Here is a 27,207-nt window from a genome sequence, read left to right as displayed (position 1 = left end):
TCCCCTTAATAAGTGGGTGTCAGTGTATTCTACCAAAGTGGTTGAAAATGCCTTCAGGCATACCATGGGGAGTTTTATGAATATCACATGCATGCATCTGCCTAAAAAGCCCCACGCCCTGCTCGCATTCCTTAGTCATTTTTGCATTCTGTTGTATGTTACCATTTGCATCCCGTAACAGTGAGTGTGCAAAAACCAAAAACAGCCTACTACCGTATTTATTCGCATAATGATCGCACTCGCTTAATGATCGCACCCCTAAATTTTTTCGTTAAAATTCAATTTTCTTATTTCCCGTGTAATGATTGAACCCCGAACTTGCCGCAGCGATATGTCACGTGCCAAGTCTAGCTAATAATGATCGCGCTTACCATCTGTCGACTGCTAAGACAAACCAAGCGGTCTGCACGCACCAAACATTCTTAAGCAGATGCCCCATTTCATTCCTTTCATCACTTTCCTCACTTCTATGACAAAAAAAAAGCTACAACCAAACTTGTCTTTATTATGTGTAGGCTTTATAAAGGTTGTGGTCAATAAGAACAACAACAAAAAGGCGCCTTTCGATTCTTCTCGTCTGCACTCGTGGGTACGCAACAAATCGCGAGCGGTAACGATAGCAGCCACGTTTACATTGATACGTTAGAAGTGTAGCCTATTCATACGCCGACGTTTGTAACACAGCTGAGATATTCGCCCACCCTTAGCGGAAACGTGCCATATTAGGATAGTGGTGAAGACAAATGCCGCAGTTTCCGCAGCATGCCCGCCATGTGTTCCTATGACCCTGGCAGCTAAGCGCGCCCATCTGTTTCTGTCCCCTCAAAGTGGACATGGCTATTTTATTGCTGCAAACTTGCCGATATTATTCATTACTGATACGGAAGAAAGTGTTTGAATGCACGTAATGTACTCACGAGAAGAAAAAAATCGCGTTTGGCGCGTTTGGATTGCTCTGCCGGCCGCCATTTCATTTTTTTTGTGTCCCGCACTACATACAGCGGCAGCCGCCTATTTGTTGACCTGTTGTCATCCCGTAGCACATTCCAGATGAAATCTTTTTTTCTTTTTGCGGGAAATTTAACTCGCGTAATGATCGCACCCCTTAATTTGCGTCAATTTTTTTTCACAAAAAAGTGTGATCATTATGCGAGTAAATAGGGTAACACACTGAATCTTTAGTCTGTAAAGGGGTTGTATACAAATGGGGGCAGCCAACTCTAGTGTGACAAAGATTTGTTCTCGCAATAATGAAACCAGTCATAAAATATATCCTCACAAATTCGGAAATGAATGCTCAAAGAACCTTGCTGATTGTCATATTAGTGTCCTAAACAAGATCTTTTGATGCTTATATTTCCTAGTTTAACTCACTTTCTCTAGTAAATGGACTCCAACCTAGAATACTCAGTGTAGGAGACTAACCCAGACCTGGGAGCCAATATTTAAATCTGAAACAAAGACATACATCCCACGACCACGTCACTGCTATGTCATCAGAAGCGTGCATCCACGGACATACAGTCTGTAAAATAATTTTTACATGACCTGTACTGTGGAAGAAGAAGAAGAAGCTGAAGAAAGCGGACGTGCCCCGCATCGGCTCCGTCTTTTTGAATGATTCTGCCGGCACTTTTGGCAGGACCACGCATTGAAGCTCATCAGCGGATTCGTGAGGTTAACCCGAATCGGTGGACACCTTTGGACAAGGTCGGCCAGCATTTTTTGGACTTCTATAGCCTCTTTTCTGTGCATCGCAAGTGGGCGCCACGCTGGGCCTAACGCCACGTAGGTCTAGCGAGCCCGCCAAGCCGGCATGGCCGATATGCGCATGGACGACGAACTCTCCTCGGAGACGGAAGACGGCGAGGAAAGAATGGGTTGGCAGGTGGTCACCAACCGAAGATCGCGATCTGCGAAAAAGACCTGGGGAGCTGGTGGAGCCGCCAATTTGATCCAAGAATCACAAGGAAAGGAGATCGCCAACAAAGGTGCTGCCGGGGCCGACAAGCTCAAACGCCGGATTGTGAAGGCGTCAAGAATGCCGCAACTGCCGGAGGAGCACAGGAAAATCATCGTTAGGCCTCGAGGAGGCCTCAACCTGAACAAGGTCAGCACAGCTATCGGAGAAGCGGTCGTCGAGGCAGCCGGGCTTACAGCAGACCAAGCGAAGGAAGACATCGTCCGCCCCAACTTCACACAGAATATTGTGGTGGTTAGTACACCGGACTCCTCTCATGCTGAAAGGTATGTGAGAATCAAGTCCATTACGATCATGGAGGCAGAATATGAAGTGAGTGCTTATGAAACAGCCCCCCACTCTACGTGCAAGGGGGTTATTAGAAGAGTGAACCTCAATGACAGTCAGAGTGTGATCACGAAAAAGATTGTGCATGAATACAACCCAACGGCGTTGGCTGCACAACGTATCAAAGCTACGGGATCGGTTATTGTGCTTTTCGACGGATTCAGGGTGCCCAACTTCATCAAATATGGGTCAACCCTCGTGAGGTGCTATCTGTACAGGAAGCAATTTGACGTATGTTACGCATGTGGAAGAATCGGACACAGATCAGACGTTTGTCCAACACCTGATGTTGTGCAGTGCAGGGGATGTGGTATGCAAGACCCAGGTGAGGCTCATATCTGCTCTCCCAAATGCAAGTTCTGCGGTGAAGATCACCCCACAGGTGACAGGGCTTGCAAGCAGCGGTACCAAATACCATATGTAGTAAGAATAAGAAGAAGACAACGCTCCAAAGTGGAGACCGAGATGGAATCGGCCCAACCGACAAAGGCAACCCCTCCAGGCGCCGGAAGGCGCTCACGCTCCAGAAGCACATCAAGATCAAGACAGCGCTCAACATCGAGGGGACGAAACCGTTCCAGGTCTCGGGAGGCGCAGGTGCGCTTCAAGGAGCAGGAGCTGAAGACAAACAAGAAAAAGGAGCCAGGAGCGACCTGGGCCGAGAAAGTCAAAGGTACTGTGAAAGTCACAGATGCGCTAGCCTCGCAGGAACAAAGTAATGATGCCAGAGTAGAACAGCTGATCAGAGAGGTTATATCACTAAAGAAAGCAAATGAAGAACTTAAGCAGCAGATTCAGGAAATGAAAAAAGGGTTGAGGACAGAAAGCGGCAGTGTGGCAATAGCTAAGCCGGTGTGTAGAAGTAACAGCCAGGAAGAAGACACACCGGCGCCCAAAAAGAGAGCTGTAGTTCCGGAGGCAGAATCGATGTACTCGGTTCTGGCAGAGATTAGGAATGCGATTAGGGACCTAAAGGACACGGTAGACAGCGTTAACCTTAAGGTGGATAAAACATGGAAGTGGAAGTTAATAGCCGAGAAAAGGTTGAAAAGGCTAGAGGCCCAAGGAGAGGATGAAGAATATCTGCCCTTGGAAGCAGAAAGCGCTAGAATACCTCCAGGAGCGGTAGGTGGTACAGTCAAGCGAACAGTGACAGGGGGTAACAAGTCAGGGGGCAGCGACAATAATAATGGATAATAGAAATAGACTTAGTGTGTGGCAGTGGAACTGCAGAGGATTTCAGCAAAAAAGAGCGTCACTAGCACAGATAATGAAAACGGTTGAAAATAGGCCGAAATTAATAATGTTGCAGGAAACTCTAGCGGAGGAGATCGGGCTGTCCGGCTTCAACTCGGTCTGCAAAGGCAAAGAACCAGGCAGAGGAATTGCCACCCTAATTGACAAGAAAATTCCCTACATAGAGCACGATCTAAAATTAGGGGCGAGTAAAATTGAATACATATTGATAGAAATGGTCCTAAAAAGGCACAGAGGTAAAGCGCAAAGCTTGTTCTGCCTCAACATATATAGCAGTCCCAGAGAGATGAGACAGAGCTTCAGAGCAATTTTTAATAAGGCCATGAGGGTAGCCAAAACTGCGCCACTCATAATAGGAGGGGACTTCAACGCCCCACACCAATCTTGGGGTTACCGCTGGAGTAGTAAAAAAGGGGAAGGAATCTGGCATCTCGCCACAGATTTAGGCCTTTCTCTTATCACGGACCCAGCCTTTCCTACCAGGTGTGGCAGTTCCACGTGTAGGGACACTACCCCGGACTTATCCTTCACTTATAACTTACCCAGGGCAGACTAGATCAACTCTGGTACGGACCTAGGAAGCGACCATTACATACTACACATAATGGTCGAAACGACAGGGGGGGAGGTAAAGCATTTCACTTACATAGACTGGGAGCACTTTAGAAAAATCAGAAAAGACAGAGCAGACACAGATAGAAAGGGGCGCATCACACTACAAGAGTGGGTGGGTCAGCTTAGGGACGACTTGAATGCAGCAACTAAGGCTATAGAGACAGAGGAAGAGGTTGAACAAATTGATAGTAGATTGGCGCATTTGATCGAAGCCAAGCAATCGATTTTACAAAGATGGAAATCACAACGCCTAAACAGGAGACTTAGAAAACGAATTGCTCAGCTCAATAAGAGTATAGAGGAACACGCACGATATTTGCAGAAACAAAAATGGGATGAGGTGTGTAAATGTCTAGACGGAAGGATAAAACGTGGAGGCAATTGGAGTCTGCTCAGGCATCTGCTCAACGAAAAAGGCACTAAATCGAATAGACGTACGGCAGTGGCGAAACTGGTACACCAGGAGAGTCACACTGCAAGCGCAGAGAGCATAATGGAGCGATTGGCTACTAAATACTTGCCTCTCAGGAAAGAAGATCAGGATGTGAGTTATCCCGATTACTTAGGGGTAGAATGCAAATATATGGATCAGGAATTCACCGAAAGTGAGGTACGCACGGCACTGTATGATCTGAATAGTAGGTCAGCAGCTGGCCCGGATGGCATCTCTAACGGATTGCTTAAGAATTTGGACGACGATTCAATAAAATATCTGACCACATACATTAATGACCTATGGAAAAATGGGGTATATCCAGAAGAATGGAGGACGGCCAGTACTATCTTAATACCAAAGCCGGGCAAGCAACTCAACTTGGATAATCTGAGCCCAATTTCGTTAACATCATGTCTAGGGAAGACAATGGAGCATGTCATACTGAACAGCTTAACGAAATATGTGGAGGACAATGACATCCTACCGTACAATCTGATTGGTTTCAGATCAGGCTTGTCCACACAAGATGCCATGTTGTTAATCAAACATCAACTGCTATTAGCTAAACCAAAAAACACTCGAGCTCTCTTGGGGTTGGATGTCGAAAAAGCTTTTGACAGAATTAAGCATAGAGCAATACTTGAAGTGATTTCCGAACTGGGATTGGGGAGAAAACTCTACGAAGTGGTCAAAACCTTTCTTGGCAATCGTTCAGCTCACCTTAGATTCGGGGATATTAAATCAAAGAAGATGGATCTCGGTGACAGAGGGACGCCACAAGGGTCGGTCTTGTCACCTATGCTTTTCAACCTGGCCATGTCAAAAGTGGCAAAGGGACTAAAAGGGATAGAGGGCATTCACTTTACCATTTATGCAGACGATGTGACTATATGGACCGCTGAAGGAAGTATGGGACATGTGGAAAGCAGACTTCAGAAGAGCATTTATGAGGTAGAGTCTATTTTAGAAGGCATGGGACTCAAATGCTCTGCTAATAAGTCTGAACTCCTTGTACTCAAGAACAGAAGAAGGGGTAGAAAACCGAGGGGATACGTTCCCGAGGAAGAACCCAGGTTATTACTGACCACGAAGGCAGGCGAATCTATTAGGCAAGTAGAATCCATTAGAGTCTTAGGGTTATTCCTGGAGGCAAACGGGGCAAATGGAAGAACAATACGACACATCACAAGCAAGGCTGTGGAGGTAATAAGACTGCTAAGGAGAATCACTAACAGACACAGAGGGCTGGGAGAGGAGAGCGCCATGAGACTGGTCCACGCTTTCGCCTTGTGTCACTTCTCATATGTAGCTGGGATGCTCACTTGGACACAGACAGAGATAAACAAGTTGAACAGATTAATTAAAAGGCTAGTCAAAACAACAGTGGGGTTACCGATTAACACTCCGGATAACAAATTAACGAAACTCGGGCTCCACAACACCATAGCCGAGATAATTGAAGCTCAGCAAATTGCCCACAGAGAGAGGCTCTCTGGAACAAGGCCAGGTAGAGCAATACTAGAAGAGGTAGGATGGTGCCCAACCGAATCCAAAATTTCAGGTGAAGGCACAGTAGAACTAAAAGATAGCATAAGAAAGGTAATCAAGACGACTCCTTTCCCCAGAAATATGCACCCTGTGCACAACCTGGAAAGACGAAAGGCAAGGGCCAAAGCTCTCCTGCAAGAGATAGAACACGACAGAGAACATGCGGCATTTGTAGATGCTGCGTGGGTCAGAGGAAAGAAAGCATTTACGGCAGTAGTAGTAGATGCAGATGGTCTCACTCGGGATGCTATTACAATCATGACTAAAGACACGACAGTCGCGGAACAAGTAGCGATAGCATTGGCTTTAAGGAATAATAAGTGGACGAAGATTTACAGTGACTCTAAGATGGCTATTAGACACTTTACCAATGGCTTTGTAACCAAAAGGGCTGCCCAGCTGATCGGTGAGTTGGACAGCCAAGAGATCGAAATCCGCTGGTTTCCTGCGCACATGGGGTCTGTCGATCCATCTCGGAAGAATTTAAACGAGATGGCTAACGCAGCTGCACGAGGACTTACTATCCGTGCACTACGCGACCAGGACCTTAATAATATACAGGAGGAGAACAGGGACCAATTACTAACATATAATGAAATCACGAGGCATTATTACATCAACAGAAGGGAATTCCCAGTGCCACACGCTAAGCTCAATAGAGCTCAAGCGGTGACTCTGAGATTGTTGCAAACAGGAACTTATCCAAGTCCGAACTTTATTAACAAGATATATCCTGAAAGAGAGATACCAATCAATTGCGAGAAGTGTAATGGCATCATTACTCTGGATCACATGCTTTGGCAGTGTCCTGTGACTTTCACAGACTGTGACAAGGAGAGAGACTGGTGGCAGCGAGTCCTACACAGTGGAGGTCTTTTCGATCAAGTACAGGCCGTCCAGAAGGCCCATGATACGGCGGTAAGGTTAAACCTTACTGTCCCGACGTGGGAGCCGCCTGCGTCAACCTGAGGGTTGATCTTCAGGACATTAAATAAAGTTCATCATACCATACCATACCATGACCTGTACTGTTACTTTTGCACTAATAAATTAGGAAATGCATTTGCTATTTAAAGCAGTGCTGTAAATCTTTGTGTTTGAGAAATGCAAAACTCAAAGGTGTAACGCAACCAATGTGTGCATGAAACCTACGATGCCTTTGACATTCGTCAGTGTGGCAAATAGGCACTGAGAAATGCCAAGGGCATCATAGCTTTCATGTCTCAAACCTTGTATGCGAGTATTACTGGTATCTTTCCAGCGAAAGGAAGTCACATTATTATCAGACTTATGAGGAGAACTCATGCTTCTCTAGTTTAATATTTTCATTTTTGCGCTTCTATATTCTTGACTTTTCCAAAAATAATGAGTGTTTGAAATAAGTACTCTATATTGCTCAAATTTTTCCAGCACCAGAGCCCACGTTAGGTTACATTTATTGAACAAGTTGCAGTGCTGTAGATTATCAAAAGGAAGAAAAAACGCCATAAATTTGCACTTTAGCCTCCTGTATAACAAGAGTTATGAACCTATCATGAAATTACATACACAAGTACAAAGAACTACGAAAACTAGGCATAAAGACAGACATACATTATAATAGAAGGAGTCGATGGTGAGAATTCTAATAGGAAGGAAGCATTAAAAACTAGGTACTAAAGACACATATGAATTATAATACAAGTATTTGCTAAGAATTTGAAGAAAGAAATAGAATGTCTCTTCAAATCACTCCACCCCAACGTTCATCCATGGTTTGATAAGTGACCACAGCTGGTGATGCTGTTTGGATAGATGGGAGCTGAGGTACAGCTGTGAAACAGGTGGAACATGTAGAGGGGTCACCAAAGGTTCCACGCTGGCTGCACAGCAGGTTGCCTTGATCTCCGGGCTTACTCGACACTCATGCTTTGAGCCTGGCTATACGTCGTTTTCAAGAGGCCTGGCCCGAGCGTGTGGCATGGCTTGGGAAAAATTTCGAGGCAACCTGAAAAACACAGATCCATATCTATAAGCACCAAAATATTCTTCACGGCAAACCTGAAGTTTACCATCGGCACATAGCAGATAATGAAAACAGACACAAGTCACCAGGCTCGAGGTATACAAATATGCAAAGGTGTAAAAGAATGTGAAGAGCTGTTTATAGGATGGAATGTTTCATGTACTCTTTTGTAAATCAATAATAGTATCTTAACATAAAGTCAAGTGTACATGGCCCTCCCTAAACAAATTTAAATTCTGAGGTTTTACCTGCCAAAACCACTTTCTGATTAGGAAGCACGCCGTAGTGGGACTCCGGAAAGTGAGACCACCTGGGGTTCTTTAATGTGCACCTAAATCTAAGTACACGGGTGTTTTCGCTTTTCGCCCCCATCGAAATGCGGCCACCGTGGCCGGGGTTCGATCCCGCTACCTCGTGCTCAGCGCCCAGCACCATAGCCACTGAGCAATCACGGCGGGTAGGCTATTCCATGCGAGCTGTCCCAACCTGGCACACTACCACTTGAAATTTCCTTTTTTAAAAACTGGAGGCCGTTCAATATAGGACAAATGTTAATTTCAAGAAATACATAACTTAAAAAAAGTTTTTACAGGCGCAAGCACTAAGTGAGATTTTGTGTAAAGCACCAAACTATCCATCCTATTGGAATGCATCATGTAACCGCACAAAAACAAGGGACAAAGAAGGAACACAGAAGACTGTCTTGTGTGTTCCTTCTTTGTCCCTTGTTTTTGTGCGGTTACATGATGCATTCCAATAACGACCACCAACTAGCCCGCTTATCCCTGTTAAATATTAAACAATCCATCCTAAAAGGCTTAGCCGGAAAATTGGTTCCTTCATTAAGAGGGCCAAATTTTTCAGGACAATAAAGACAGGCCTTACACCAAAAATTGAACAGCTTATTTGCCACTGCTCAGTTTATCATCGGTCATTAAAAATGGACAAAATAGCTTATTAACTTTATTTTCATAGAACTCGCTTACAGCAAAAGCTGCAAATTTATGTAATCCACATGTTTAGGACTTGTGCTGTATGCAAAAACTAGTTTCAGGAAGATAAATTATGCATCAGTGCACAGAGATGAGGATGAACTTGCAAAAAAAGTCAGTTTTGGTGTAAGTTTATCGGCATACTTATCATTGAGGCTGTCCACGTAAATTTATGCCCAATACCGTGTATGAGAGTACATTGTATTGTTTTTAAATTGCTAAAGCTTTATCAAATCAGTTTTTGTGTTAAGCAGGAAAAAAATTGTACAAGTGGTCTCCTACTAGTTTCAAAATTTGCATCGCACTTCGTCTAATCCACATAGCCTCTTGGCCGCTAAGACATTGTACATGAACTTGTGCATTCCTTCACCGATAGCAGGTAGTCTAAACTGCTTTGAAGTTAATTCTTTCATTGCCGAGTGGCTACAAGCCACTTCACTCAGAAAGTTGCCACTTATATACATGTATTTACCTTAATCTTTATGTCGGCTTCCAGCCTGCTTGGCATCATCACTAAGGCTGCCAACTCCTTAGTGGCCGTAGTCAGGACACGGTGGTGGCAGGACGCAGTGGCAGAGCCGCCAAAGGCTTCCAACTCCCTAATGGACGTAGTCAGGATACGGTGGTGGTAGGATGCAGGGGCGGGAGCCCCAGAGTGCACCTGCAGCAAATTCGCACAAGTACTCTTAATCCTACCATGTCACAATTTACAAGAAAAATTCAGCTGTCTGTGTAACATGGATACCAAAACAAATAAAGGTAATCAGTTAGGTCATACAACACAACTAGAACGTCGACAAAGAAGAAATGGTACTTATGTTTATGAAAATCCAAGCAATGACAAAAAAGAATGTGCATCTGATTTGTGCACGGAAGCTCGGTAGAAACCTGAGCTTATACCGTCAAGTGATCTGCTAGTCAACTGCAAGCCTCTTAATATGCTATTGTATATTTTTTACATGCATTATGTTAAGCAGCATTAAAACAAGTTCAACATCTCTAAACATAAGTAAATCACGAAGCTGATTCAATTAATGAATTCCAGTGGTCGTTAATGCAACAAAGTGGAAGCTCTGAATGAAGCTGGACAAACTGGGTAGTGAAAAATAACAATGTGGTTCTCGACATCTTGTTTTTCTGGCTTTCTGTCTAGCATTGGAATATACAAGAATTTTGACATTCCTGATATTTCACCCTGCTAATTTTTATTTCATAGTGCATAATACTTCAGCAAAAGCAATGATGGTGTCTTTTAATCGTAAATAGTGATAGAACAATAAATTTTACTGGGGCCAATGCTTTGAAAAAAACTTATCTCCTTTTCTTTGTCGAAACATTGGCTTCTGGCTCCAACGATGCTTCTTGTTCTACGGCTCTTCATTATTTCAAGTCTCTGTCTTCCTGTGTACCTCTGTACTTTCAATGTTGTATCAATTAAATTGTAATAACGGAGAATTAGTAAATGTAGCTGATGAAGAACTTGGGCTTGTTGGTAGATAACGACAGAGTAACTGCGCAACATTGAAAGATACGGAAAAAGGAGGCTTATGTGTGTCGTCTCCTCCAGCCATGTCTCTTCTTTGGACAATTACTCTATCTCGATGTAAAAGTATTACCCAGTGCGCAATAATGCTAAAATGAATAAAGGCCAGGAAAGTACACGCAAAAATTACAACAAATAGCATCATATGCTAATGAGGTATGCGAAAGTGCCTGCTACGATCTGTCTCACCCATAACGTGCTGGATAAGATGGCGTCTTCTTTTGGATGTTGCGATTTCTTGAATACCTAAAATAACGTACATATCAAAATTACAAAAATACACAGAACAACAGCAGTAGCAGAGGAGATAACGCATTGTTTAGTAAAAGAAAGTAAACTAATCTCTGATACACCGCAGACGAAATTTCCTTTATTAAATTAGTAGAAAAATACACCACACGTGATTTCATTCAATGCTGTGAGCGTTTCTTGGTACAAGAAAAAAGGTATTTCTGCATGAAATCAGTAAAATAATCATAGCATTCTACTTTTACAAAATATGCTACAGCGACTACTCCAACTACAGCTGTATATACTTAAAATTGTTATATGCACATTACAATTGCCAAGACAGGATAAACTTGGGTTCATATGCAGCTCACCGGGCGGAACAACGTTGCAATCAACTCATTTCCGCTTGCCAAATATATGCACTAACATAAGACTACAAATAAAAAGACCCTTTTTTTCATAAAACACCGGACTCAAAATAGAAAATCCAGTAGGAATACCACAAATCCTCCACATAGCACAGCCAGGTTTTGCAAGATTAGTAGGATTTACTATATAAAGGTTGCAGAAATTCATGCTTTTAAATATTTACAACCGTGAAAATAAAGTTTACATAAAAAATAATAACATTATACATTGGCTTAGATTGTGAGCTAATGTGTTTCCGACTTGCAGCTAAATGCACATTAAATTTGTTCTGTTTCAGCGCTTTTAAAGCGTTGTGTCTGTTCGCTTGTGCATGCAGCCGCCTTACCGCTACGAAAATATCTGTGCTGCCACATCGCCTGACGCTCAACAGAGCATTGTAGCGTTTTTATTCGCCGTAACATACCTAAAGCGCTAGTAAATCTTCAGAATACACAAGCTGTCTTCAATGTTTCCGACGACCGGTCTTCGCCAGCGCAAGTCACACTGGTGCTACTATTGTATCTAGACTTCAAGCTACGCAGTACTTGATATTCTATGGATTTGTCGATGCGACAAGCCACTGGTCACTAGAGTCGTTAAGAATGGTGTTTTCCCTGGCAGTACAGCTTTGCTGTGATTTCAGATGCTCTCCTGAGGCTTCCGTCTGCCAGTAGTATTTTCGCATACATACGCACAGGCATGTCTAAGAAACGTCTGTGAACTGCCAAGAGAAACGTGGCGCAAAATATAGCCATGCCGGAAAGGCCGAGTACGCGCCGTTTGTGAACTCGGAACAAAAGCTGATATGCTCACCTGAGACGTTAAGAGAAATATGGTACAGGTCACTCCCCGCTGGTAGTCTTTTGTATGCATCTGGCCGTCTCTGTGCGTTGCGGTCTCTCGTATCACAATGAGAGACGCTGTGCAAACCGCAACACTTCAGGTGCTTGTGACGGTCCGGCGAGCTGCACTCGCTCGATGTCGACAAAGACGAAATCGGCAACACGCCACTGCTGGCGGCGGTCCTCCTCGTCGCAATCACACTGTACGGACAGAAGTTCCCACCGTAACTTGCCGCAACGCCTGGTTGCAGTCGCCCCTAACGCAGCGCTTTCAGAACCACTCCATAGAATAAAGAAGCAACGACCACTCAACGACAACGTACACGCGCGAGATGCAACGTAACCATAGAATAAAGACAAACTTTAGAGAAGGGAAACTGTACCTTTGGCAGTGGTACGAAAATAAGCAGCGGCAGCGCATGGAACTTAGCGAGGCGGACGCCAGATGGCGATGCTCAACCAGGAAGCGGAAGTTTCTTATCTTTTTTTTAGAGCAAAATCCAATATGGCCGTTTTGCGCTGGTCGCGTGCGCTGGTACGCGCCGTGGTCGCGTATGCCTCATTGCCTAGGCTGCCGCGTAGCTGGTGCGTTCTAATTGCCAGGAGACCAAAGAGCCTCTACTGAAGCCCATACACACAACCCACAAGTGAGTGAACAGGACGTGCGGCTTTATTGGCAGAAGCAGTGCACCTTCTCGTACAAGAGCAGAAATAAAATGTGCATCTCGAGATACGCTGAGAAGCTCACTTAAGCCGTCGCACATGGGGGTCTGGTAACGAGCGACAATCAGCAGCGCAAGGAAATTGGACAGTGTACTACCTGTTTGCACCGACAGTCGCAGCAACTTTCATTGCGAAGCAACCAGGTGACGCAGGAATCTGCTGCCGCAGCCAGCAAAGCGACATGGACTACCCGGCATTTTAGCGTTATCTCCTTTCCGACCTGCACGTTTATTTTTGTTCTTTCGCGTGCCGCTAATGTGTAACTCGTACTTGGTGCCTCACATTCTCAATATGGGCATGGTCGGTTTTGTGGGCATCACCATTTTGCAGCCACTTTTGCAAAGGCCTTTCCACCCATGTGGCTATCAACTTCATACACTTCGGATCATGTAATCACGTACGCTGGTTTCCGTTCATGCCACATCATGTCTGATGAAGGCCCACAAGCATAATTTGCCCACTGCTGCAGCATGAAAGGTCGAACGGGGAGCAACAATTACGGTGTGTGTAAATTGGGAGTCATTGTCGTAGTTTGGACTGCAGGGGCCGATGGTTACCTCGCGAGACTTGCCCAATGCAGCTGACCAGATCGTCACATCCAAGCAACATAACGTGGCAACCATGATCAAATGAGACTCGGCATTCAATCATTGCATAAGCTTAAGACAATACAATGTACATTGGCTAAGATCCACATCACAACAGTGAGCATTCACGCAGTATAGGTCGCTTACAGAACATTCAGCTATCCCACTTCAGGCACAGTGCTTGCCTTCGTCGCACATGGCAGTCTAGTAACGAGTGGCAACCAGCGGCGCAAGCAGATTGGACAGTGTCCCAACTGTTTGCATCAACAATCGGTGTAAGTTGCATTGCAAATCAATTGGGTGATGCACGCATCTGCTGCCATAGCCAACACAGCGACATGAGCTACCTGACATTTTAGCATTACCTCCTTTCCAACCTGCAGATATCTTTCTGTTCTTTCGGGGGCCTTTAATAGGTTGCTCACACTTGGTGCACCACCTGCTCCCAATATGGACATGGTCGGTTTTGAGGGAATCGCCATTTTTCAGGCCTTTCCACCCATGTGGATATCAACCTCGTACACTTCGGGCCATGTAATCACGTATGATAGCCCCCGTTGACAGCAAATCATGGCCGAGGAAGGTCACAAGCAAAATTTGCACACGGCTGCAGCAGGAAAGGACGGAACGGGGAGCATCAATCACGGTGCGTGTAAACAGGGAGTCTATGTCGCTGTGCAGACTGCAGGAGCAGATGCTTACCCTGAGAGGCTGTTGCCCAATGCAACTGACCAGGCCGCCACATCAGAGAAATGTAACACGGCAACCATGATCAAGTGGTACAGTATTGAAGTAAGGCTATGCAATGAAATCACTGCAGCATACATCTAACATAAGGCATTGGCACTATACACTATACATTGGCTATTATCCACATGACAACAGTGAGCATACACGCACACGGGTCGCTTACGGCACATTCAACCGTCCGACTGCAGGCATAGCGCTTGCCTTCGTCGCACATGGTGGTCTGGTAACAAGCAACAACAAGCAGCGCAAGCAGATTGAACAGTGTGTACTATCTGTTTGCACAGACAGTCGCCACTGAAGATGAGCAACTTGCATTGCAAAGCAATCGGGTGACGCAAGCATCATCTGCCGCAGCCAACATAGCGACATGAAGTACTCGCCATTTCAGCGTTACCTCCTTTCTAAGCTGCACATTTCTTTTTATTCTTTCGCGTGCTGCTAATGTGTAATTCACACTTGGTGCCCCAAATCCTCTAAATATAAGCATGGTCGGTTTTGTGGGCCTCCCCATTTTGCAGCCACTTTTGCAGGCCTTTCCACCCATGTGGATATCAACTTCATACACTTCGGACCATGTAATCACGTATGATATTCTCCGTTCGCGCCAAATCATGGCCGAGGAAGGCCATAAGCAGAATCTGCACACGGCAGCAGCAGGAAAGGACGGAATGGGGAGCACCAATCGTGGTGTGTGTTAATTCAGAGTCTATGTCGCTGCGCTGACTGCAGGAGCAGGTGCTTGCCTTCAGAGACTGTTTCCCAATGCAACTGACCAGGCTCCCACATACCAGAAACGTGACACGGTGACGAGCACCAAGTTGGACGGCAGCGAAACAAGATTTCACAATGGATCACTTCAATGTAGCTTGCGCAAAAACACAGGCTGTCGAGCAAGAATAGCAATTCTGAACGAGACTAGGAATTATAGGAATGAGAAAGCTTGCATTCAAGAAAGAAGCCACTCTACCTTGCAAGCACTGAAAGTAAAAAACATGAAGAAAAGTTTATGCTACATAGCACACAGTGCAAATGTTAGTGGAAGACACATGCCAATGACGCATCAGCTATTTCAGGAGAGGAATTGCACATGGCAACGTACACTAGAAAATACTGCTAAATATATGTTATGCTACTCGACAGTGACTGGTATTAAGTATGAGCAAAGAATTGGTTGACCTTTAAAGTTTGGATGATGAAGAGGAATCATCTTTAGCAAGAATCTGAAATGAAAAAGCTTTCATTCATTGGAAAAAAATACGGTCCATGGACTCATTGACTGGACCATGGACCATTCATTGGAAGAATACGGCCCATGGTTAAGGAACATCAATGTATAGAGTTAGAAGTAATTGCAGAACATGACAAGGATGAAAGAATTATAGACCGCATTAAAACCAGGGCAGGAACCCGAGGGCCTGCCTAAAACAGAAGAAGTTATCTGGTATTTCCTCTCCTGCATTATCATCTTTCTGTCGCCAGACTCATCTCGAATATCAGAGGAATCGAGATCTTCCACAACGACTCTTCGCGTGCTTTTGAGAGTCAAACGACCCATGCGCAAATGTGGACTCCTGTTTTGTGACTCTACTCGCCCAAAAGTGGGTCTTCGGAAGAAAAAAGAGAGTCAAGTTGCCGTGAATCACATTTTACTCTTTTTTTCTTAGAGTGTAATGCGAGGAAATAGATACTTCTGCCAAAACCAGGTTCATTCGGAGATATGAATTTCAAATGTAGCTTTCAACACAAGTGTCCATGCCTGTTTTGTTGGCAGCAATCGCGATGTAGGTGATATCGTATGCCGCCATGCGCCGATCATCATCATCAGCCTGGTTACGCCCACTGCAGGGCAAATGCCTCTCCCATACTTCTCCAAGAACCCGAGTCATGTACTTATTGTGGCCATGTCGTCCCTGCAAACTTCTTAATCTCATCCGCCCACTTAACTTTCTGCCGCCCCCTGCTACGCTTCCTTTCCTTTGGAATCCAGTCCGTAACCCTTAAGGACCGTCGGTTATCTTCCCTCCTCATTAGATGTCCTGCCCATGCCCCCATTTCTTTTTCTTGATTTCAACTAAGATGTCATTAACTCGCGTGTGTTCACTCACTGTAACACAGCAGCGGCAGCGTTGCTGCCGTCATGTAAGAAGAGAGACGTTGACGACCCAGTGGTTAGCCGAGAACAACGCACAAGAGTTTAATGCACGTAAATATAAAGCAAAAAGGGGAAAGGGAAAATGAGGAGTGAACATAGAAAAAGAACGTGGCGCCTGCGCATTGACAGCGTGCACATGATGCGGCGGTTTGATACCACATTTTACATTTCTTCCCTCTTAAAAACGCTGCACTGGCTTGCGGGATCTTGTGGAGCGTCGAACAGGTTGCATGGTTACTTGGTCTGCCCCGGATGCCACGAGTGTTGGAACAGGCACCTGGTGGTCCAAGTCCCGAAACACTTCTTGGGGTGAAGATTCTCCCGCGTCGTCGGAGCTCGCGGATGGCTCCTGGCAGAGTGAAGGTGCGCTCTGAGTACTGTCTCTGCTGGTCGAGCCTGGGTCGGTTCCTGGTGGTTCATCTGGAGAAGATTCAGTACGGGTGCGCACTTGGACGATGTGACACCACACGATTGCTTGAGGAGTCTCCACTGTGACCATCCGTCCTCCCGATGTCTCTGTTACCCGTCCTGGTATCCATTTACCATTTGAGCCGTAGTTGCGGACATGTACACTACAGTCTGTTGGAGGCAACCACACGTCATGTTCCTCTTTAGAATTAGACACAGTCGTCGCAGGGAAGCAGGTGTCCAGGCGCGATCGTATCTGGTACCCCAGCAGCATTTCCTATGGCGACTTTCCGGTTTTCTGGGGGTCCTTGTGTAATTAAGCAAAAAACGCATGAGGGTATGCTCCAGCTTTCCGCGTCGCATCTTCCGGAGACCATCCTTGATTGCCCGTACTGCCCTTTCCGCCGCTCCGTTTGATTGCGGGTGATAGGGGGCGGTTCTTAGGTGTGTACTGATATTCCTGTCAGCAAACGTTGCAAATTCCTGGCTGCTGAACTGTGTTCCATTGTCGGATACAAGGGTTCTTGGTACCCCGAAATGGCTAAATATATCCCGTAGGCAGTCAATGGTGGTTGCCGAAGTAGCCTGGTTCAGCGGCACTGCTTCTATCCACTTAGTGTGGGAATATACTACCACGAGAACCATTTTACCCTCTATTGGTCCCGCAATGTCGACATGAACCCGCGACCATCTCTCCTGCGTTTGAGGCCAATTTAACGGCGGGGCCGCTGGTGGCATAGGCAAATTGGCAATGGAATTCTCGCATTGCGCTGCCGTGAGCTCTACTTCGCGGTTTATTCCTGGCCACCAAAACAAGGACCGCGCCACTGTTTTCATTGCCGAGGACCCCTCATGCGTTTCCTGCAATAATTGTAGCTGCGAAAGGTATGACGACACGGTGTCCCCAATAGACGAGCTCGTGTGCCAGAGATAGCTCCAACTTGCGATCAGCAAAGGGGACCAAGGAAGGGTCAAGTCGTTTTGCGCCTTTCGGCCACCCGTGTAACACGTTTTGCTTTACGCGAGCTAAGGTTGAGTCATTGGCGGTCAGCTCCTTCAGCTCACGTGTTGTGACTATCCCTTCATCCAGGCTTTTCAAACAAAATACTTACTCATCAGGGTCAGGTTCCGTAACGAGATCGGAGCCCTGCAGCGGCAGTCTGCTCAGTGCATCCGCATTCAGTAGCAGTCTTCCCGGAGCATATTCGAGCTTGTAACGGTAGCCTCCCAGGTAGAGGGCCCAGCGTTGGATGCGAGCTGCAGCCATGGCAGGCGTCTGGCGGTGGGGCCTCAGCAGTCCTAGAAGTGGCTGGTGGTCGCTAACCAGGACGAACTCTCGACCTAAAAGATAATCCCGGAACTTAGTCACCACAAAAACAAGTGCCAGTGCTTCACGTTCTAATTGAGAATAATTTCTTTCGGCTTTTGTCAGGGCTCTTGAACGGAACCCGACTGGTCTGTTGGTGCTTCCAATTGTGTGAAAAAGAACCGCGCCTATACCACGAGCGGATGCGTCACATTCCAACTTCAGTTGCCTCGATGGATCAAAATGCACAAGGACCTCGGCGTCCTGAAGATGCTGTTTTGCCTTGCGAAATGCAGATTCCTGTGATAACTTCCACTGCCAGCGTGCGTTTTTCTCTAGCAACTGGTACAATGGGAACAATGTATCTGACATATTCGGCAAAAACTTTGAATAGAACGAGATCATGCCACGGAACGAACGCAGCTCACTTAGGTTTGCGGGACTAGGGGCATTCATGATAGCATCCACATTCTTCTCAGTTGGGTGACGGCCAGTACGATCAATACGATGCCCAAGATAAGCGACAGATGGCTGGCTAAATTTACACTTATCGTATCTCAGCTTCACGCCGTGCTCCCTGAACCGTTCTAAGACCATCTGCAATCGAGCTCCGCAGTCTTCAACCTTTTCCGCGACTAGAACGTCATCCAAGTAAGCCTGAACGCCAGGTAACCCAGACAGTATGGTATCAAGTTTTCTTTGGAAAATTGCGGGAGCCGAGGAAATGCCGAACGGAAGCCTATTGTAACAGAACAGGCCTTTGTGAGTGTTAATAACGCAAAGCTTCCGAGACTCCTCGTCTGAAAGCACCTGGTAATAAGCATCCCGCAAGTCGAGCGTACTGAACAACTGGCCTCCTCCTAATGACGCAAAAATATCTTGAATTACCGGAAGTGGGTACTGCTCCGTGGCGCAAGCAGGATTTAGAGTAGCTTTAAAATCACCGCAAATTCTGACCGAGCCATCTTTCTTAAGAACGGGTATAATGGGCGTCGCCCGATTCGAATGCTTGACTGGCGATATTACACCCAGCGACACTAACCGGTCAAGTTCTTGCGACACCTTGTCACGTAGAGCATATGCAATAGGTCTCGCCTTACAGAATTTGGGAACAGCGTCACCCTTCAGCAGGAGGCTGGCTGGTGGTCCCTTGATCAACCCCAAGGTTTCCGAGAAAACGTCCTGGTATGTGTCGCGGATGGCATGGATCCTGTGACAGTCCACTTGATTCGTCGTGGCCTCGCCTTCACCCGTCATTTGTAGTACCGGAACGCCCGCTTGTCTGGGCCGCATAAGCTTGGTCTGGGGCAGTCTAGCACTACAAGGGCACAGTTAACAGAAATATCACGGTATTTTACACAAAGTTAAAGCTCGCCCACCACCGGCAATCTTCCATTGTCGCAGGATAGCTTCACGTGTGAAGGTTTCAAGCTTGGCCAGCATTTGCGATGTTTATAAAAAAGCTGTCGCGATATTACGCACACCGGGGAACCGGTATCTACTTCCATGGATAAATCCACGTCTCCCCACCTAAACGTGCGTCCAATTGGTGGCTGAAGAGCATTCTTTCGTGCTGACGCCAACGTCCAGATGTGCGCACTATCGCTGTTCTCTTCTGAAACGGCGTCTTCCACCGCCAAGGCTTTCGCGTGATGGACTCGCCGATTGCTGGGAACACAGTTACCATTGCGGCTGTGGCACATTTTTGCCAAGTGACCCCTCTGACCACAAGAGTAACAGCTGTTGCTGTTGCTGTTGTTGACAGCTGTTGCTGTCGTGTCTAAAACTGCCACACCTTCCGCACTCCAGTCGCCCTGCGCTTTCCGTGCTTGATCTCGATGGTAGCTTGCGATGTGCTTCCACTTTAAGCACAGGCGGTACGTCTGCGGACATTGTCCTTGCGTCTTTTTCGGCAGTTTCAGCGGCTATTGCTATCGACTCCGCTTCCTGCAGCGTTAATTCTGTCTTTGACAGAAGTTGCTTTTGCACAGCGATTGAACGCACGCCACAGACAATTCTGTCTCGAAGTAGCCTGCTCAGCGAGTCGCCAAAAGTGCAATTGTCTGCTATGCGCCGAATTGCAACGAAAAAAATCATGAATGGATTCATTCTCCTGCTGACAGCGGTTGAAAAACTGGAAACTTTCAGCGATTTCGTTGCGCTTTGGGTCATAGTGGTCATTCAATACCCTGACTACTTCGTCATAGCTTAGGGCAGCGGGCTTTGCAGGTGCTATCCTTCCCATTAGGATTTGGATCGTCGACGTACTAAGAGCAGCCACTAGAAGTGCCCTCCTCTTAGTAGAATCCGAAATGGCATTAACTTCAAAATACGCTTCCACTTTGATGAGGTAGGGCTTCCACTTATCTGCGATGTCGTCGAAGTTCGGAAGCATGTAGGAGGCCATCGTGGTCAGCTGTACGGCTGTCTCCAGGTACTTAGCGTTGGGTTCTACCTTGACTGCGTGGGTGCCTTCCTGGCTCGTCGCCACTGTAACATAGCAGCGGCAGCGTTGCTGCCGTCATGTAAGAAGGGAGACGTTGACGACCCAGTGGTTAGCCGAGAACAACGCACAAGACTTTAATGCACGTATACATAAAGCAAAAAGTGGAAAGGGAAAATGAGGAGTGAACATAGAAAAAGAACGTGGCGCCTGCGCATTGACAGCGCGCACATGATGCGGCGGTTTGATACCACATTTTACAACACTCACCCAATCTGCTCTTTTCTTATCCCTTAACGTTACACACATCATTCTTCCTTCCATAGCTCGTTGCGTCATCCTCAATTTAAGTAGAACCCTTTTTGTAAGCCTCCAGGTTTCTGCCCCGTAGGTGAGTACTGGTAAGACACAGCTATTATACACTTTTCTCTTGAGGAATAATGGCATCCTGCTGTTCGTGGTCTGAGAATGTCTGCCAAGCGTACCCCAGCCCATTCTTATTCTTCTGATTATTTCCGTCTCATGATGAGGATCCGCCGTCACTACCTGCCTTAACAAGATGTATTCCCTGACCACTTCCAATGCCTCGCTACCTATTGTAAATTGTTGTTCTCTTCCGAGAGTGTTAAACATTACTTTAGTTTTTTGCAGATGAATTGTTAGACCCACTCTTCTGCTTTGCCTCTCCAGGTCAGTGAACATGCATTGCAATTGGTCCCCTGAGTTACCAAGCAAGGCAATATCATCAGCGAATCGCAAGTTACTAAGGTATTCTCCACTAACTTTTATCCCCAATTCTTCCCAATCCAGGTGTCTGAATACCTCCTGTAAACACGGTGTGAATAGCATTGGAGAAATCGTATCTCCCTGCCTGACGCCTTTCCTTATTGCGATTTTGTTGCTTTCTTTAAGGAGGACTACGGTGGCTGTGGAGCCGCTATAAATATCTTTCAGTATATTTACATACGTCTCGTCTACACTCTGATTCCGTGATGCCTCCATGACTGCTGACGTTTCGACTGAATCAAACGCTTTCTCGTAATCAATGAAAGCTATATATAAGGGTTGGTTATATTCCGCACATTTCTCTATCACTTGACTGATTGTGTGAATATCCTCTATTGTTGAGTAGCCTTTACGGAACCCTGCCTGGTCCTTTGCTTGACAGAAGTCTAAGGTGTTACTGATTCTTTTTGTGATTACCTTAGTAAACAGTATGTAGGCAATTGACAGTAAGCTGATCGGTCTATAATTTTTCGAGTCTTTGGCGTCCCCTTTCATATCGATTAGGATTATGTTAGCGTTCTTCCAAGATTCCGGTACGCTCGAGGTGATGAGGAATTGCCGCAGTTTCTCTAGAACAATCAGCCCTCCATCCTTCAACAAATCTGCTGTTACCTGATCCTCCCCAGCTGCCTTCCCCCTTTGCATAGCTCCCAAGGCTTTCTTTACTTCTTCCGGCGTTACCTGCGGGATTTAGAATTCCTCTAGACTATTCTCTCTTCCATTATCCTCGTGGGTGCCACTGGTACTGTATGAATCTCTATAGAACTCCTCAGCCACTTGAACTATCTCATCCATATCAGTAATGATATTGCCGGCTTTGTCTCGTAATACATACATCTGATTCTCTCAAATTCCTAGTTTCTTCTTCACTGCTTTTAGGCCTCCTTCGTTCCTGAAAGCATGTTCAATTCTATCCATATTATACTTCCTTATGTCAGCTGTCTTACGCCTGTTGATTAACTTCGAAAGTTCTGCCAGTTCTATTCTAGCTGTAGGGTTAGAGACTTTCATACATTGGCGTTTCTTGATCAGATCTTTCGCCACTTGCGATAACTTACTGGTATCCTGTCTAACGGAGTTACCACCGACTTCCATTGCACACTCCTTAATGATGCCCACAAGATTGTCGTTCATTGCTTCACCACTAAGGTCCTCTTTCTGTGTTAAAGCCGAATACCTGTTCTGTAGCTTGATCTGGAATTCCTCTATTTTCCCTCTTACCGCTAACTCATTGATAGGCATCTTATGTAACAATTTCTCCCGTTCTCTCCTCAGGTCTAGGCTAATTCGATTTCTTACCATGCTATGGTCACTGCAGCGCACCTTGCTGAGCACGTCCACATCTTGTATGATGCCAGGGTTAGCGCAGAGTATGAAGTCTATTTCATCTCTAGTCTCGCCGTTCGGGCTCCTCCATGTCCACTTTCGGCTATCCCGCTGGCGGAAGAAGGTATTCATTATCCTCATATTATTCTGTTCCGCAAACTCTACTAATAACTCTCCCTTGCTTTTTCTAGTGCCTATGCCATATTTCCCCACTGCCTTGTCTCCAGCCTGCTTCTTGCCTACCTTGGCATTGAAGTCGCCCATCAGTATAGTATAGTGTATTTTGTTTTCACTCCACCCATCGCCGATTCCCAGTAGCGTAGCCAGAAATTTCGTTCGTGGGGGGCTCACTTTGCGTAGAATAAGTCGAGGGATCAAATGTATATATATATATATATATATATATATATATATATATATATATATATATATATATATATATATATATATAATATGTCATTCAGCAACCTTGTTTACATTTTCGTACATATGCAACGACCAGAGGAGAATCTCAATGACGCTTTCCTTTGTTATAGTGTATTGCGCAGGATCAGCTGTCACCGGTTGTGTATTGCGAGTAATTGCTCCGAAATTATGGTCGCAACAGTGAGCACATATAAAAAGCAGGAGTTCTGCAAAATATACGAGGGCGAGTCAAATGAAAGTGAGTCAATGCGAATATATGACAAACGGGGTACTTTATTTAAAAATAGTCACCATGAGTATTTAGACACTTGTCCTACTAACGAGTCATGTAATTCCCGTCTCATAAAACTCATTGGGTTGCTGCCTCAAAAATCTGTAAATGACTACACGTAATCTTCCGACACGAATCTGGTTCCCTTGAGCAGTTTTTTTTTCAAATTTTATCAAATGTGGAAGACGCAAGGCAACAGGTCTGGGCTGCATGAGGGATGTTGCAGCGTTTCCCGCTTGAATTTTGCCAGTTTTGTGCCAACCACATCCGCGAGGTGGGAACGGGCAATGTCGTGAAGCAAGATGTTCTCAATGCTCAATTTTCCACGTCATTTGTTCTTGATTGAGACACGCAGCCGAACCGACCTTTGACAATATCTGAAACGATTTAGAGCCTCTCCAGGTTTAGGAAATTCGATCAATAATGGCCCCTAACGATCTAAAAAGAAGTCGACACTTTCCGGCAGAAATGACGGCCTCTGTTTTCCTTAGGAGTGGTGAATTCAAATGTTTCTACTGTAAGCTTTGCCGTAGTGTTTCAGTCTAGTAGTAGCGGCACCATGAGTCATCCCCGGGCACACTTGCAGACAAAAAGTCGTCACCCTCATCTGGGGTTCTTTGACGTGCACTTAAATCTAAGTACACGGGTGTTTTCGCATTCCGCCTCCATCGAAATGCAGCCGCCGTGACCGGGATTTGATCCCGCGACCTCGTGCTGAGCAGCCCAACACCATAGCCACTGAGCAATCACAGCCTTTTCAATTGTGTTGGGGGTGATTGCACGGTGGCTTTGGCCCGGCCATGGATCGTCTTTGTAACTTTCATATCCTTCTTTGAACAGTTTGCTACAATGCTTCACAGTGGCCAATAAAACGCAATGTTCAACGCATACTGCAGCCATACGGCGAATAATTTCTTTTTTGGAAACATCTTCATTTGTCAAAAACCCCACGACCCCAAGCTGTTCAACTTTTCGAGTGTCCATTATGTCACGCAACCATGTTCAACCCAGTCTATTAGAGCATTAAAGAACATTTAACCTCACTTCTGCATGTCACTTGTATATGAGATGCGTATGTGCTACGCGCATGCCTAGAAAATAATGAACCGAACCATTATTGCGCGGGGCGGTTTGTCTCACTTTCATTTGAATCGCCTTCGTACATTAGAAATGCGAAGATACAATGGAATATACAAATCTGAGGATACAGCTTGTGACAGGGCAAAAAGTTGTCACTGGAAACAAAGTTCACTGCGCATATACACAAAACCTCGCAGCAAGATGTTTAAATATACGTATAAGTCTCCAATAAATCTGCGTACCTAAGAAAAAGTCCTATATATAATGCGTCAAACAAGGCAAATAAACAGGTTGTGCAACAACAGATTCACAGATCACAGCACCCCTCCCCCCTCCCTCCACTCCCAAAATGTATCGCGTGCGACGGAAGGCGGCGCGCTTCCTCCCCGCTTTTCTCCCTTGCGCACACAAGACTGAGCCACCATCGTCGGCTCACCTCCTCCCCCCACGCTTTCACTCGCGCATAGAGCATGCGGCGCGCGGTCAGTATGTTATCGCCCTTGGCCTTTATTTATACGGAACATGAGGGCAACGGCAGGAATGCGCCTGGAGTCTTCATATAGCTGCTATCGCAATATTATAATAGTATCCGGCAACTGAAGCATCCCGTGGCCCATTGCTTTCCGCAAAGGAAGTAACAAAATCGAACTTTCACCATGCGACAATTCGCTGCGCCGCAACAATGTCTTCTTTTTTTCTTTTGTGGGGCGGGGGGCGGCGAAATATAATAACGCAAAGGAAGGCATGTTGGCTACAATGAATGCCTACTTTGGGCACCTAGTGTGGCTACCGAAGGAATATCGAAGAAAACGTGTGACGCTTGGTCCACAGAAAACCAGACGCATACTGCTCGATATCCTACACCGGTGAGACAAAATTTTCCGGAGAGGTTGCGCTCAAGCGAATACGTTGCAATCCGTCAATTCCCCGCAGTACTGGCGGCGAGCGACTATGCATTGTTTCTTTTTCTTGTCTGTTAGCCAGAAAGCGTTCAAAACTCTGCCAGGTGAAAATGCAGTCGGCCAGAGAAAAACGAACGTGCATCCAAGTGCGCCGCGCGTTTGTCGATGCAGCACGAGAAAAACGCATGCGCTCTGGCTGGATCGGCAGCCCGCGGGTTGCGAGAACAAAAAAAAAAAAAAAGAGAAAAAGGCTCAATGTATTCTCGCAAATAAAAGTCTAGGTAGAAAAATAAATAATAACTTAGTTACAATGATGGCTTTAGGGTCTTGACATGGATGCTTTGGCGCAGGTGAAAAAAAAATGTTCATATTCTTATCTGTGACCTGGCGGCACAAATGAGCCACCACAACGCCTTGTCTCATCGGACCTCGCTGCGTGGTTTGTCAACTTGTCTGATAGTATGTTGATTTGGCTTGTCTCGTTGTATGGCCCGATGTACGAATTTAGAAAAGTCGATGTACCTTTGGCGTCAAATGTTTACAACAGCATTAAACCCACAAAGTTCTGGAATTGAAAATCTAAAGCACGACTTTGGAAATGTCAATGCACCTTTCGCATCAGAATGTTATGAGAACTTTATACCCACAAAGTTTCAGAATTGAAATCCAAGCGCTCCGTAGACTCCGCGAGATGCCGAGACGAGCCCGCTCGCCATCAAAACGCCCTTGAAATTTTGTGCTCGGTGGGGCTCCTTGCGTTACGATATGTCACTCCCGATGCATGGGCGTTTCCGCGAAATCCAGCCCGATTTCGCAATGTTCGTGCTAAAATGTCTTTTCGAGCGCGAATTAAGGACATTCTAGACAAATCGAGCATGATTTCCGGCGCCGGGAGTTGTTTTAGTCGGCGGCGCATGACAGCTCCAAGAAATTTCGGGGGGGGGGGGGGCTGAAGCCACATAATCCCCCCCCCCTGGCTACGCCCCTGCCGATTGCACGTCTTCGTAGAAGCTTTCGACTCCCTGGTCATCATGACTGGATGTAGGGGCGTAGACCTGTACAACCTTCATTTTGTACCTCTTATGAAGTTTATTATCAAGTTTTAATTAAATTTATTATCAAGTTATCAAGTTATCAAGTCGTAGGGATTAGCCGGCGAGACGGAAACGGCCGTCGCCTTCGCCTCTAGTGAAAGACAGGGTGTAGATACGCCTGAACATTGTGCGCCCATCGTTTCCCTTCTGAATGGGATAGGTGCAGGTGCTCACGCGACTGAAAACAGTTACCAGCAGTAATTTTTCATCAAGAACTCTCAACCCATTCAAATAAACAGCATCCCGTTTGGCGAACTCCCGCCAGGCCTTTCGGATTTTGTTGTTATAGGCCGAGGTGCAGAAGGCTCAGCCGTTTCTTGGGCTTCCACAACAGGGACAGCTAAGCATTGGTGTGGGCTGTTGTTGAGGCATATTCCTTGAAGAGGAATTGCGGCGCGCTCACCTTTTCGCCGTAGACCCGGGCGGCGCAGTCCACCACTACTTCCGAAACATGGAAGTGCCGTTCACCTGTAAAATGCACATATAAGACAGCAAATATGTTGGCGGTTGCGCTAAAAGGGCAAAGCACTGACACCGCTAGCAATATTGCCCTTCGATACTTCGAACGGCGTTGTAACCACGTCCGACATTTTGGTGCGTCGCGAAGCAGCACCTGCTGGCCAGGTGAGAAGCGTCGCACCTCGATCCACGTATACCCAACAATGTCTGAGATAACGCGAGCTTATCGTTCATTATCTGTTTCGCTCGTATCACTCGGCACACCGTAGCTCAGCAGGAACGCTAGTGCGCCTGTAGAGGCGGGCGCAC

At 46.0% G+C, this 27,207-nt stretch overlaps 1 protein-coding gene across 1 annotated transcript in view; it reads right to left on the bottom strand.

Annotated features, from left to right (window-relative positions):
• Positions 1-27,207, bottom strand: part of LOC142584089 (uncharacterized) — a 445,388-nt gene that overhangs the window by 129,667 nt on the left and 288,514 nt on the right. Inside the window, exon 3 of the mRNA XM_075694266.1 lies at positions 26,843-26,907. Coding sequence (XP_075550381.1) covers positions 26,843-26,907 — 65 coding nt within the window. The remainder of the gene's footprint in view (positions 1-26,842; positions 26,908-27,207) is intronic.

The sequence above is a fragment of the Dermacentor variabilis genome, chromosome 6, assembly GCF_050947875.1.
Source record: "Dermacentor variabilis isolate Ectoservices chromosome 6, ASM5094787v1, whole genome shotgun sequence".
In the NCBI taxonomy this organism is placed as follows: Eukaryota; Metazoa; Arthropoda; class Arachnida; order Ixodida; family Ixodidae; genus Dermacentor; species Dermacentor variabilis.
The sequence above is the reverse complement of the archived record's forward strand: the minus strand, read 5'-3'. Positions and strand labels throughout refer to the sequence as shown.